This window comes from Aythya fuligula, chromosome 15 (assembly GCF_009819795.1).
Source record: "Aythya fuligula isolate bAytFul2 chromosome 15, bAytFul2.pri, whole genome shotgun sequence".
In the NCBI taxonomy this organism is placed as follows: Eukaryota; Metazoa; Chordata; class Aves; order Anseriformes; family Anatidae; genus Aythya; species Aythya fuligula.
The window spans coordinates 785,001-796,883 of NC_045573.1; the positions used below are offsets into that span (position 1 = coordinate 785,001).

At 38.8% G+C, this 11,883-nt stretch overlaps 1 protein-coding gene across 9 annotated transcripts in view; it reads right to left on the minus strand.

Annotated features, from left to right (window-relative positions):
• Positions 1 to 11,883, minus strand: part of TNRC6A (trinucleotide repeat containing adaptor 6A) — an 81,790-nt gene that overhangs the window by 5,052 nt on the left and 64,855 nt on the right. For 4 of the 9 annotated variants that reach the window (XM_032197830.1, XM_032197829.1, XM_032197826.1 and 1 more), the window contains 14 exons: positions 11,584 to 11,748; positions 11,060 to 11,235; positions 10,785 to 10,865; positions 9,769 to 9,820; positions 8,247 to 8,389; positions 7,753 to 7,899; positions 7,442 to 7,579; positions 7,081 to 7,209; positions 6,895 to 6,972; positions 6,427 to 6,637; positions 5,764 to 5,796; positions 2,906 to 3,037; positions 647 to 805; positions 115 to 255 (listed from right to left, as the gene is read on the minus strand). In XM_032197830.1, coding sequence (XP_032053721.1) covers positions 115 to 255; positions 647 to 805; positions 2,906 to 3,037; positions 5,764 to 5,796; positions 6,427 to 6,637; positions 6,895 to 6,972; positions 7,081 to 7,209; positions 7,442 to 7,579; positions 7,753 to 7,899; positions 8,247 to 8,389; positions 9,769 to 9,820; positions 10,785 to 10,865; positions 11,060 to 11,235; positions 11,584 to 11,748 — 1,785 coding nt within the window. The remainder of the gene's footprint in view (positions 1 to 114; positions 256 to 646; positions 806 to 2,905; positions 3,038 to 5,763; positions 5,797 to 6,426; positions 6,638 to 6,894; positions 6,973 to 7,080; positions 7,210 to 7,441; positions 7,580 to 7,752; positions 7,900 to 8,246; positions 8,390 to 9,768; positions 9,821 to 10,784; positions 10,866 to 11,059; positions 11,236 to 11,583; positions 11,749 to 11,883) is intronic. The other 5 variants (XM_032197834.1, XM_032197827.1, XM_032197835.1 and 2 more) reach the window with 3 other exon arrangements.

The window sequence follows — 11,883 nt, forward strand, 5'->3', positions numbered from 1 at the left end:
AAAGATAAACACAGAGATGAGAAAGCAGCAAGCACACACTTCCAAGTAAATCATCTATCTGACTGAAAAAAGATAGCTACACAATTAATTGGAAAACGTATCATCTGTACATACCACTGTTCCTGTCCCTGAGGTGGTCAACTTCCCGCACAGTATTAATTGAAAGATTGTTTATGACACTGCCAGGAGTGACGTAAGGGTCAGTTTCAGGGTCAATGTTTGGATAACCTTTCCATGGCTCACCAGGACGAAATTCTAGGAATAGAGATTCAGAATTTTTATTATTTTTTTTTTAATTTAAACAAATAACAACATAAAATAATTGTCTAAGCAATACCTCTCTTAAGAGATGTCTTAAAATATTAAATCATTTAAGTATTTAATTTACTTGAGTCCTCACTTCATTTTTTATTTTTTTTTTTTTTTGGTCCCATCTCACCAGGGTAAAATTCTGAAGCAGGGAGATACACTACTTTGCACAATGAAACTACTGCTTTCTATTTCTTTCTACTAAAAACACATTCTAAATATTTTTTTTTTTGCAGGTTGTTTCCCTGCCCATCCACACGTAATGACCAAGGAACCCAACACAAAACACTGCTGAAGAGTAAGACCCCTGAGCACAGTAAGCGGTGGTGGTGCGTACCTGGTGGCCAGTTAACACTGCTAGAGCCATTAGGCGATTTGGCACGGGGCCAGCCATCCCCAATAGATCCAGGAGGACTGGCTGGTGAATTACTGCTGTTCATAAAGTCATATGGAACAAATGGAGACTCTTCCAGCCTAAAACCACTTGAAATAGCACCTAATAATAAAAATTAAAAAAAAAAAAAGTTAAACATTTTCTATAGACAATTTTGTTTAGAAATTGTAGTTATAAAAGTAAAAACATGCCCATGTAAAGCATTCATAAAATATGTAGCAGCATACACTATCCTCTTATGATGAGAAGTTACACAAGAAGTCATAGAGGCACGTAGAGTCTAAAATGAAAGGTCCCTGAATAACTCAGGAGAAAACCCTAAGAATACAAGCCCACAAAATCCTCTCATTAGAGTAGCATACTTATTGCATTGAACTAAAAGATTTATTCAAGAGGATAAGAGCATTCTGTGAGACCCCAGCTGGATAGCAGGTAAATATATTTCACGATGGGAAAGCTCTTAGAAGTAGTAGCTACAAAACCTTTAAGACCTTTAGGTACTGCAAAACTCTGTAAATTCTACTCATATTTCTGCGAGGAAAAATAAAAAAAAGTCACCAGTAGCAGAGCAAGAAACAAAAGCACTATTGCTGTGGTTTTGGCTAGGATAGTTTCTCTCCTAGTAACTGCTGTGGTGCTGTGCTTTGGATTTAGGACGAGAACAATGTTGATGCCACACCCATGTTTTACTTGTTGCAGAGCAGTGCTCACGCCAAGCCAAGGACTTTGCAGCTCCTTGCTGTCCTGCCAGCGGGCAGGCTGGGGGTGCAGCAGGAGATGGAGGGGACAGACCCAGGACAGCTGACCCCAACTGGCCAAAGGGGTGTTCCATACCTTATGGGTGTTCCATCCCATATGGCATCATGCTGAACAATTAATGCAGGGTGGCTGGCTGTGGGGGGTACACCCCTGCTCGGGGATAGGGTGGGCATTGCTCAGCGGGTGGTGAGCAACTGCATTGTGCATCACTTCTTTCGTACACATCATTAGCAGTAGTACTATTGTCACTGCTATTTTTATTTTCCTTTGTTTTCTGTCCTAATAAACTGTCTACCTCAACCCACAAGCTTTCATTTCACTTTTTTCCCGATTTTCTCCCCCATCCCACAGGGCTGGAGGAGGGAGAGCGAACAGCCGAGCGGTGTTTAACCTGGGTGGCAGCTGAGCACCACAGCTATACACAACTTGTTTGATTTCATGCAAATACCACAAGGAGAAGTTTAAAAGTTACATATTCCTCCAGAACTGCAGAATATCTTTTTGCCATCTAATAACTTTTACTCGTGCTTCAATACAATACAGAGTTCAAAAGATTAAATTTGTAATGTTGCTATAGTTGTAGGTAATGTTTTCTGAACAATATCAACACTTTTGACTCCAATCAGATGAAGTTTAGAACAAGCAAGTGCAGTAGCAGGATGTCTCCGCTAGATGTTCGAGGCAGCAAGCCATTTCATAGCATTAGAACAGCTGACGATTCTAAAAATATCCAAACAATCTGAAGGCTAAATGGTAATAGGAGACTAGAGACATTTTACAACTATCTTTAGACACAGAACCCTTGTGCTATAGACTCAAATTTTAACTGGATGAAATGTCAAGCAACTGAAACAGTTGAAATGTCATATGAATCCTGATCACTGGAATGAAATATAAAGCAACCAAATCTGCCTCCTCTATAACAAAGTACACCGATGGTACTGGTCTATTCCTTCCACACTCTCCCCATTTTTGGAATGCAAATACATTCATAACTAAAATCTGTAACTAAAAGGTATCAGAAATTACCAGAATGTGTGCACACAGAATTAAATTACCATAAAACACCTTAAGACCAGCACAGTGGGGCTGGGGGTTGTGTTGTAGCTAGAATATCTAAAGCTTTTGTTTTAAAAATATACGAAGCATTCCAATCCAGATTAACGTAAACCCAGTAGCAATATCCACACTTCTGTCTTAAACATGAATCCTCCACAGCATCTCTACTAGTCTCATCACAACATCGCTTCTGTAGGTAAAACCATTCAAGAAAGCTATGGGCAGCTGTAGAAGACAAGCAGCAAGTTTGTCAGAGACAATGCAATACAAATTGACACCTGCAAGCAACACAAATATTACAACTGCAAGTGTAAATATGCAGACACAGCACTGCACAGCCTGATGCGTTATGTCAGATGCTATTTAACGACATATTTAACATACCATGTTTGCTGGAGTTTTGATCTAATGATGTGTTCACAGAAATGCTGTCGACTGTAGTCCATTTCCTCAATCGAGATTGTGGCTCTTTAATACTGCTCATATCCATGTTTACATTCAAGTTTGAGTTCATTCCTAAAAAACATATATAGCTTATGACAGACAGACAAAATGCCTTTTTTCCACCAATTACCACTATTGTCCTAATCAACATTGAAGAGCATATTACTATGGTTATTTCATGCTTCTAAGTCTGTTTGAGAAACATTATAGCACTTAATACAGTGAACTTACTCCAGACAGAAGCTAAGCTAAGCAATGCAAAGCACTCTGAAGTTCTCAGTTGATGTCTTCATGCAAAAAAAAATAAATCAGTGGAAGAAGCCATTGAAGAAAAAATATAAACATCTTAAAAATGTGGCATTTCTAATACCAGTCTAGCATCAGCCTAACAATTCAACTAATCTGTACAAAGTGAAAGTACCGTACCTTGGAGAACTACGCTCAGTAATAACAGACACCTCTTTCCCAGCGGGGGGGGGTGTCTGTATTCATCCCTGTTCTGCAAAAATTAGGTATTGGTATTCACTGGCAGTTAAAATCTCATCCCCATTCTTATTCAGGCTGTTCAACAGGACACCTTTGCAGCTTCTGAACCACACAACACAGATGCATAAGCACTTTGCATAGAAGTTCACAAGTAATACCACCTCCAGCACCATTTATTTATCCTGTTTGCACTCAGTATTAAAACCTCATTAAGAGAAAAACACAGCTTGGCTTTAGCTTTTCTAAGCTGTTGTCTGTATTTCAAAATGTTTATTGAAAAGAGAATCAACATAATTATTGCCAACCTAAAGCAGTCCAAGTATCTGTCAGAATCAACTACCTGGGGCTTGAACACACCCTCACTTTTGACTGTGACACGTCTGCACTCTGTTACCAATTAGGGATTGCCAGGTCTGTAAAAATCCCTAATTCACAAATCACAGCTGGTTACATTTCCAACCCTTCAGATCTATTTACTTAATTTCTGAAAATAAAGCATGACATTTTAACTTTGAGCAAGAGACACAGGGAATTTCTGACATCTTTGCTAGAAATAACTTTATGCAGAACTGGAAACTGGTGCTTAACTCTGTTCCCAAATCAGTAGTCACTATCATACAGAAGCTTCCTCCCTCAAAGAACAAGGGGATGTTGATGCCAGAAAAGCAACCTTTTGCAAAGCCTCAAAGAAAACACCTTGTAACAGCACAGCCAAGTTTTAGGAAGTATCATAGAATCACAGACTGGTTTGGGTTGGAAGGGACCTTAAAGATCATCCATTTTCAACCCGTCAGACAGTGGCAGGGACACCTTCCACCTTCCAAGCCCCATCCAATCTGGCCTTGAAAATAAATGGAACAACTATTAACTGCTGAAATGGGGTGGGAAGTCCCATCACACTGATTTCTAACACCTCTCCCTCTGTTGTCAGTCCAGCAACCCGTGCACAATTAGCTTTCTATCAACTCCAAAGAAGCTTGCAGAAGTAAGACCTCTAAAAAGACTAGAAAGATCACAAGCTGGCAAATAGGCACACCTAGCTGATAAGGTTAACTCCAGCCCCTTGATAAGTACAGATCCATGTCCAAAGCTCCGTATTTGAAATCTGCACTGAGGTATGAACATCAGTATCTGGACATAATCTGTAATTCAAACAGTCTTCCCAGAAGCCATTTTTCATATCTGACTGTGGAAGATTTTATATTCCTCAGCTATCTTTACCATTTGGCAGAAAAAGGTACTTTTTAATATCCAAGATTCTTAAATTCTGTAAATGAATTTGGATGTGACTGCAGCACTGGTTAACTGGAGAGAAAGAACACACAAACAACTGCCCCAAATCTCTGCTTCTGATGAATAAAGATCTAGAGAATCTTGACAAATTTGGTTACCTAGAAACCAAACAGGACGTCCCTGCTTTCATGGCTAAGTCTCCTGATGCTAACATTAGGACATGGAGAAAATAATATACCCATGAGATTTTCAAGACAGCTTGGCAAATCCAGCTCCTCCTCACATGACTACACTACTGTACGCACTTGGAGGATGATACCAATACTCTCTTGGCTCAACTTTTCACAGAAGGTTGAAGAAATTCCAGGAACCTGTTATTTCTACCCTTAAGCCTTTTATTTGAGGACTGAGTGGCTCCACTTGGTCATATAACTATACAGTGCTAAGCCAAAAGGATCCCGAAGCATTCATACATATATTGATGGTTCTTGGAATGTAGCAATGATTAAGGGGAGAAAAAAGCTGCTTAACAGTATTTTAAGACATTTCAAACCAAGAAATAATATCTCTAATGGAAACAACAGGAACCTAACAGAGATGATGGAAATACTCAGTAAGAAGTTTGACAAGAAAGTTAAATATTTCCTTTGTTAGAACTAAAAGCGCCTGTAATAGCTAAGCAAACTTCATGTTTATGCCTTGCACTTTGAATAAAAGCAGTAGAGAGATCTTGATGCCAATCATCAGCAGCAACCATTAAGCAACAGCCTGGACTTAAAATTGGCCACAAGCAAAATTCCAGTGTGCCACATGCAATGCAACAGCATGGCTCGCACCGACCCACCGGCTCTGTAACACCACCTATAAGCACAAGGATTTCAGCAGCAGTCTCTATGAAACTTTTCTACAAAGGGCAATGAGAATGCAGAGGAAGTCAGCCCAACAGAACTGAAAGGATTAGAAGATCATAGAAGAAAAGCAAACAGAAAAGGAGGAAAAAATAGGGGAAAATGGTATAGTTTTACTAAGTATAAGATAGCATTAAAAAGGGACCTAAAATAAGGAGAAAATATACAAGCCTGGAATTTCTGAAGTAGAAATTGGACAGAAGCCTGGAAACGTAGGGAGAAAGAAACAGGAGATATTTGTATTTATAAGTTTTCCGACATTTCGCCTGAAATGAGCCACAACCATGCTTTAAAAATGCAGAGCATTTTAGCATAAAAATGCTAAAAGCTTTCTCTTCTGTTCAAAAACACTAGAAGGTACGTTAACATTTTTTCTACCTATGCAATTCCAGATTATTTTTAAACTTTCTTAAAGTTCAAAGAAATTAGACGACTTCAACAGATTCTTTGTAGGGCTTCCTCTTCTAAAAGTCCTTTAGCTTTAGTCCTTAGGAGTTGCAGTTGCACAAGGACTAGGTTATCTTTGGGACCCATAGAAAAAGAAAGAAATAAAAAGAGACAGACATTCTATAAGAACATAAAACATTTAACACTAAAAGATACAATAATTTCTGGAAATGCGAGTACTTGTGAAAAAAGTTACTTGGTGAACAAAGGTAACTTGGATGAGTCCCATAGGGAATTACTACTACTGTTAAAATGGAAAATACTAACAGGACTGCAATCGCTATTGTTTTCAGAGGAGGAGGACTCCAGGCAAAGTTAAAGGAAAGGCTGCGTCCTGTGTCACAAAAGCACTGACTGACTGTATGAAATTAGCATGCAGAAACCCACCTATAGGGAAGCTGCTGAATGAATTTATTGGTGATGGCCCTTTCTGTAGCTCAGGAGTAGTATGGGGTATGACATTCTCAAGGAAAGATTTCATGGTGGGTTGATGGAGTGACTGCTGTTGAGACGGCGGAGTTTGCTGCTTCATTAACAGGTTTGGATCAAGCTGACGGGACTGTTGCATCATCTGTTGCTGCATACTAAGAGATCGACCCTTAAAAAAACAAAGCAGTTATAATATAAGTAGTCAAAAGCTTTTCCACTTTTAAAGAAAGATAATGAAATGCATTTCTGTTCTGTGCATCTTGGCACAGCAAAAACCCAGCATTAAGCTAAAGCGTATTCTTTTAACGCTTGTTAAAATCCTATTCATTCTTGCACACTTTTATATGGCTTGTAACAAAAAATACAGCTTAGGATGAATAACAATTTAAAAAGATTATTTGAAAAGTTAATAATAAATGTATTTACCTGCTGCTCCTGCTGTTGACGACCACCAGAAGGCATGCTTCTTTGATTCTGCGCTTTTTGCTGCTGAGCCAACAACCGCTAGGAGACAGTGTTTTGGTGTTGTTGTTTTTTTAGAAAAATTTATATCTGAGAAGTTTCTACTTATAGTTTCAAACAGAACACAGAGCATCTACCTTTTTAGCTTACCTGTAACTGGGAGATCTGAGAAAGCTGGTTTAACTGGGACAGTTGATTCAACATGGCTACCTGTTGTGGGCCAAAAAGTGGGCTCAGGCCACCGTTGTTTGGTGCATACTTCAGTAATGATACTGGAACCTGCAGAACGGACCAGTACAAAGAGCGACTGACTAACGTGTGCAAATACTTATACAAGATGTAGAACATCATAATATCTGGTTAACAGTTGTCTCTTTTTGAAACACTAATTAGGCCAAAGTAGTTTTCAAATATTTACCAAATAAATACCACCAACACTGATAAATGGATTTTTTTTTCTGAAGCAGCATTTTGGTAGTTTATACATAGAAAGTTCTATGTACTCAATTACCTGAGGGGATAGTAATGGAGGAGGCACTTGAGCACGTGGATTAGGCTGAGATGAATTAAGAGGTTGTGCTGGAGGCTGCTGCATGCTCCTGGGCTGTGCTGCTATATTACCAACACCAAACATACTGGGATTGCCATTCTGGGGAAAAGACAGATGGTTAGTGACAAGGAAAGATTTCTGCTACGTATCCCACCCCTATACATTTGAATTAGAAGTTAAAAACATATCAATCACATGAGTAGCTAGGATGTTATAATAAAAGGTATTAAATGCTGTCAAGTAACATGCCAAGGATATGCACACAGCCTTACCTGTCTAACAGAATTCAAGTTTTGCATACCCAGCCCTGCTAGGGAGCCAAGGGCTTGGTTAGGTAGTGCACTATTTGAAGGGGGAAGCTTCATGTTTTGATTGGACATAAACTGCATGTTTTGGGACTCGTCTGCTACAATGCCATCCTGATTGGACAGACAAACCGATGCGCAACAACCAGCCAGCAAGCAAGCAGAAGGGAGAAACCATTGCCAGGAACAGAAGGGAAGAGTCACATGACAGTCCAGCATCAGCAGGAAATAGGCAGAAAACAAAAGAGATCAGGTTAGTTATTTGCACTGCAAATGAGCTACAGAAAGTGCTTAGTATTATACATCAGTAAGTTAAAAAGAACAAAACATATCTTAGGATCAACAAGAAAGCACTACGTTTTCTCTCCACTAAATGCAGAAAGCTAAGGAGCACACAGATAATTACTTAGATTGCTGAGTCAAAGAAGTTAAGAATGTTCCCCAGTAAGACACCTACTAACCTTATCAAAGTAAGGACCGCGATCCATGGAAGACTCTTTGGAAATCTGAGGACGAGAACCAGGGCCTTTTCCAACCACACGATTGTAATCTCCGACACTGAGGCCATGCTTATCCATCTCCATTCTCTTATCTTGCAATATCCCTACGGAAAGGTGAGACATATGATGATGACATTGAAGGATTATTCAGTTTTCCAGATAAACTAGAAATAGGTTTATGCTTATGAAATACCAAATACTGCTTTCAAGATAGATACTAATAAAAGAAAGCATCAGTTTAGCTTTAAGCTGTCTGGGCTTCGCTTGAAAGGAAAGGAAACACTATGAATCAACAGCTACAGACAACTCAAAACTTGGAATGAGCAAAGCATCAACATATTCTGCTAGGCTTCACAAAAAATACTATTCTCAGTTTGCTCTTAAAAAGCAAGTATAATTGAGTTTCCAAGTGTTAATGGCACCAAAAAAAAGCAGCACCAAGAACTGTATTGGCTTTGAAGTTGTATCTTTATCTCCTCTCCCTCATTTTTATAAGATTTCAAAGGCCTTTTAATTTGATTCAGCTATTGGGTGGGTGGGGGGAAATCACCACCACCAAAAATCTTATTTAGCTGAAAACAAAATTTTAAAATATTTGTTTTTATTAAAAGCTAATTGTAAAATTTATCTTCCATTGTTAACGCCACTAGGCAAGTTAGAAGATCAAAATATAAGCAGTAGTTGAGCAGTCTTTAATACTTTACTGCAAGCAATGCAAGAGCATTACTTTCCCAACAGATGTTTTAATTTCAAATTTAAAATTTGAAATAATTTAAACATGAGGTTTTCTATTAATATTTAAATCTAAAATGCAAAGAACAGGCTATTTGCATAATATAGACTGTGAAAATACCCAATTTTAAACTAGAATTTAAAAAATGCAACTACAATAAATGCAGTGCCACAATCACTTTCCATTAAACATTCCATCATCATATATTGTTGTTAAGGCGCTAAATATATTTTTATTTGCTAGAGGAATCGTAACGGCAAACAGTTCCAAATAAAAACTGCTCAAGTGATTTTGCATTCAAGTATAAATGTATCTTAAATAACTGTTCAGTATTAATTTATTTCTTAGAACTGAAAATGTGTTTCCAAGAACAAACCACAATGAGTGTGGTATTCAGAACATTTCTGTTTATATTTTAGTGAAGTTGTTCAGACAGCAGTCTAGATACTTACGTTAAGAAAAAATAACCCACACTACGAAAACAGTCTTTCATGCCAGCTCAGTATGTACAAGCTTAGCTTGATTTATGGATTAGTATTACTGTAGCAATCAGGTAATTCAGGTATGTAGCAGGATATGCACAATTAGTATTTTTTCTCTACAACGGTATTCTTTTTCTTTAAGGAAATTCTTTATGCACACACATATATAAAGGAAATTACTATAAATATAGCAATTTACAGAATTATATAAGCTAAAACAGACTGGAATGGAAAGCTATAAAACCTAGCTAAGTTTTCCCTTTCTTACCTCCAGACATGTCCATCTTATTGCTCTGTATGGTTTCTTCTGGTGATTCTCTCTGAAGTAATAAAACGAATCATAATTATTTAATAATAATCTTTTTAAAAGCTAAAACAAAGAGATTCACATATATTATTTCAATTCAAACCTGCAAGAAAAAAAGACATCAAGGTAAATTAGACTATTTTTAAAGCATTTTCTCCCTTTATTTGTTACCCATTGAAAACAGGTATCTTTACTGAAATACACGTGTAACAATAAGTAAAAACAGACTACTGGATGAATACCTGGGTAGTGTTTACAACATCACCTTTCATCAGTAAATAGGTCTTTCTATATCGAAAATGTAAAAAGGAAAAGGGGATCACAGAATCATTAAGGTTGGAAGAGATCTCCAAGATCACCTGGTCCAACCATGCCCTTACCACACCCTCTGGTAGTGAGGGGCCCAAAGCTGAACCCAGCACTCGAGGTGCAGCCTCACCAGAGCAGAGCACAGGGGGACGATCACCTCCCTGCTCCTGATGGCCACACTACTCCTGATACAAGCCAGGATGCCGTTGGCCTTCTTGGCCACCCGGGCACACTGTTGGCTCATGTTCTGGCAAGCATCAGCCAGCACCCCCAGATCCTTTTCCTCTGCACAGCTTTCCAGACACTCTGCCCCAAACATATAGCATTGCAACGGGTTGTTGTGACCAAAGTGCAGCAACCAGCACTTAGCCATGCTGAACCTCACTGCATTGGCCTCTGCCCATCAATCCGTCCTGTCCAGGTCCCTCTGCAGGGCCTCCCTACCCTCCAGCAGACTGACACTTCCCCCAGCTTGGTGTCGCCTGCAAACTTCCTGAGGTTGCAAATTTACATCCTTCCTTACTGAGGGATGGGTGACAGGGAAGATGAACAGATGTAAAAGAAAAATACTATGAAAGAGAACGTTAGACAATTAAGCATTTTCATTTTTGTGCGTTGTAACTAACACTCTAAGAAAGCGTTACAGATGGGAAAGGTATAATACTTACTGAGAAACTAAGATTTGTGAATTGCTTAATGAATGGATTGATCCATGTTTCATCTTGCTTATTTCCACCTTTCATCATTCCCTTAAAAACAGAAAGGAATTCCTGTGATACTCAGAAATTGTTTGCCCCCTACTGCTTAAATTAAACCACAAAACATTATGAATGAAGATTAAAGCTTAATGGTACACCACTCAGTGCAGCAATCTGTTCTTAGCTTTTATAAATGAAAATCAATGCAGAAGCCTTAACTACCTTCTATGGGAAGTCATAATTACCTTTGTGGGCATTTTTTTCATATATGGTGGCCAATTTAAAGATGGGTTAGCTTCTTGTGAAGAACTGCTGTTCCACATTCCAATCTCTACATCCTCTTCTTCCTCCCAGCTGGTCTGACGACTGCCAGTCAATGGCATATCATCTCCACACCAACTATCTTGCATAGATTTAGGCCCTGGTTGTGAAAAAACCCAACACATTAACGTTTCAAACAAAACAAAGGTCTCCGTGCAAATCAGCTACTAAGAACAGAAACTAAAAGTGAAGCAGTTATTATTTAACCCCGACAAGCTTCAGATCAACAACAGTCTGATGGTGAATGAAAGAAACACCAATGAGCAGCTGCTCAGTGACAGAAGTGCAGCATGAGGGTATTAGCATCAGTATTAATCAGCTGCCCTTAATGCAGACAGAAGTTCACTTTACATTTACTTCAAGACAGAAACCTTCAAAAAGGTACAGCTTTTAGATAGGTATTTCACCTCTAGTATCTTTATTCAAAGATGGTGCAAAAAGCACTCACCAGGTTTATTTGAAGCCTGTTGACCAAGAGAAGCGTTTCCCCAGCCAGAGGTGCCTCCTGCATCGCTGATGGGTTCTCCCCAGCTAGTACCAGTATCCATGGGCTTACCCCACGCTGAAGTTCCATTATCTACAGTAGTGGCTGGAGTAGAAGGCTCTCCCCAACCTTTTCAAAGCAGTATGAGTTACTGGCATGTTTTTTAACAGGACTTTAAAAGCCACTTAAAAGAATCACGTGCTTTGCCTTTTCTAGACCCATAGCATACAATAAACAGCATATTAATACACATTGACATTTTGC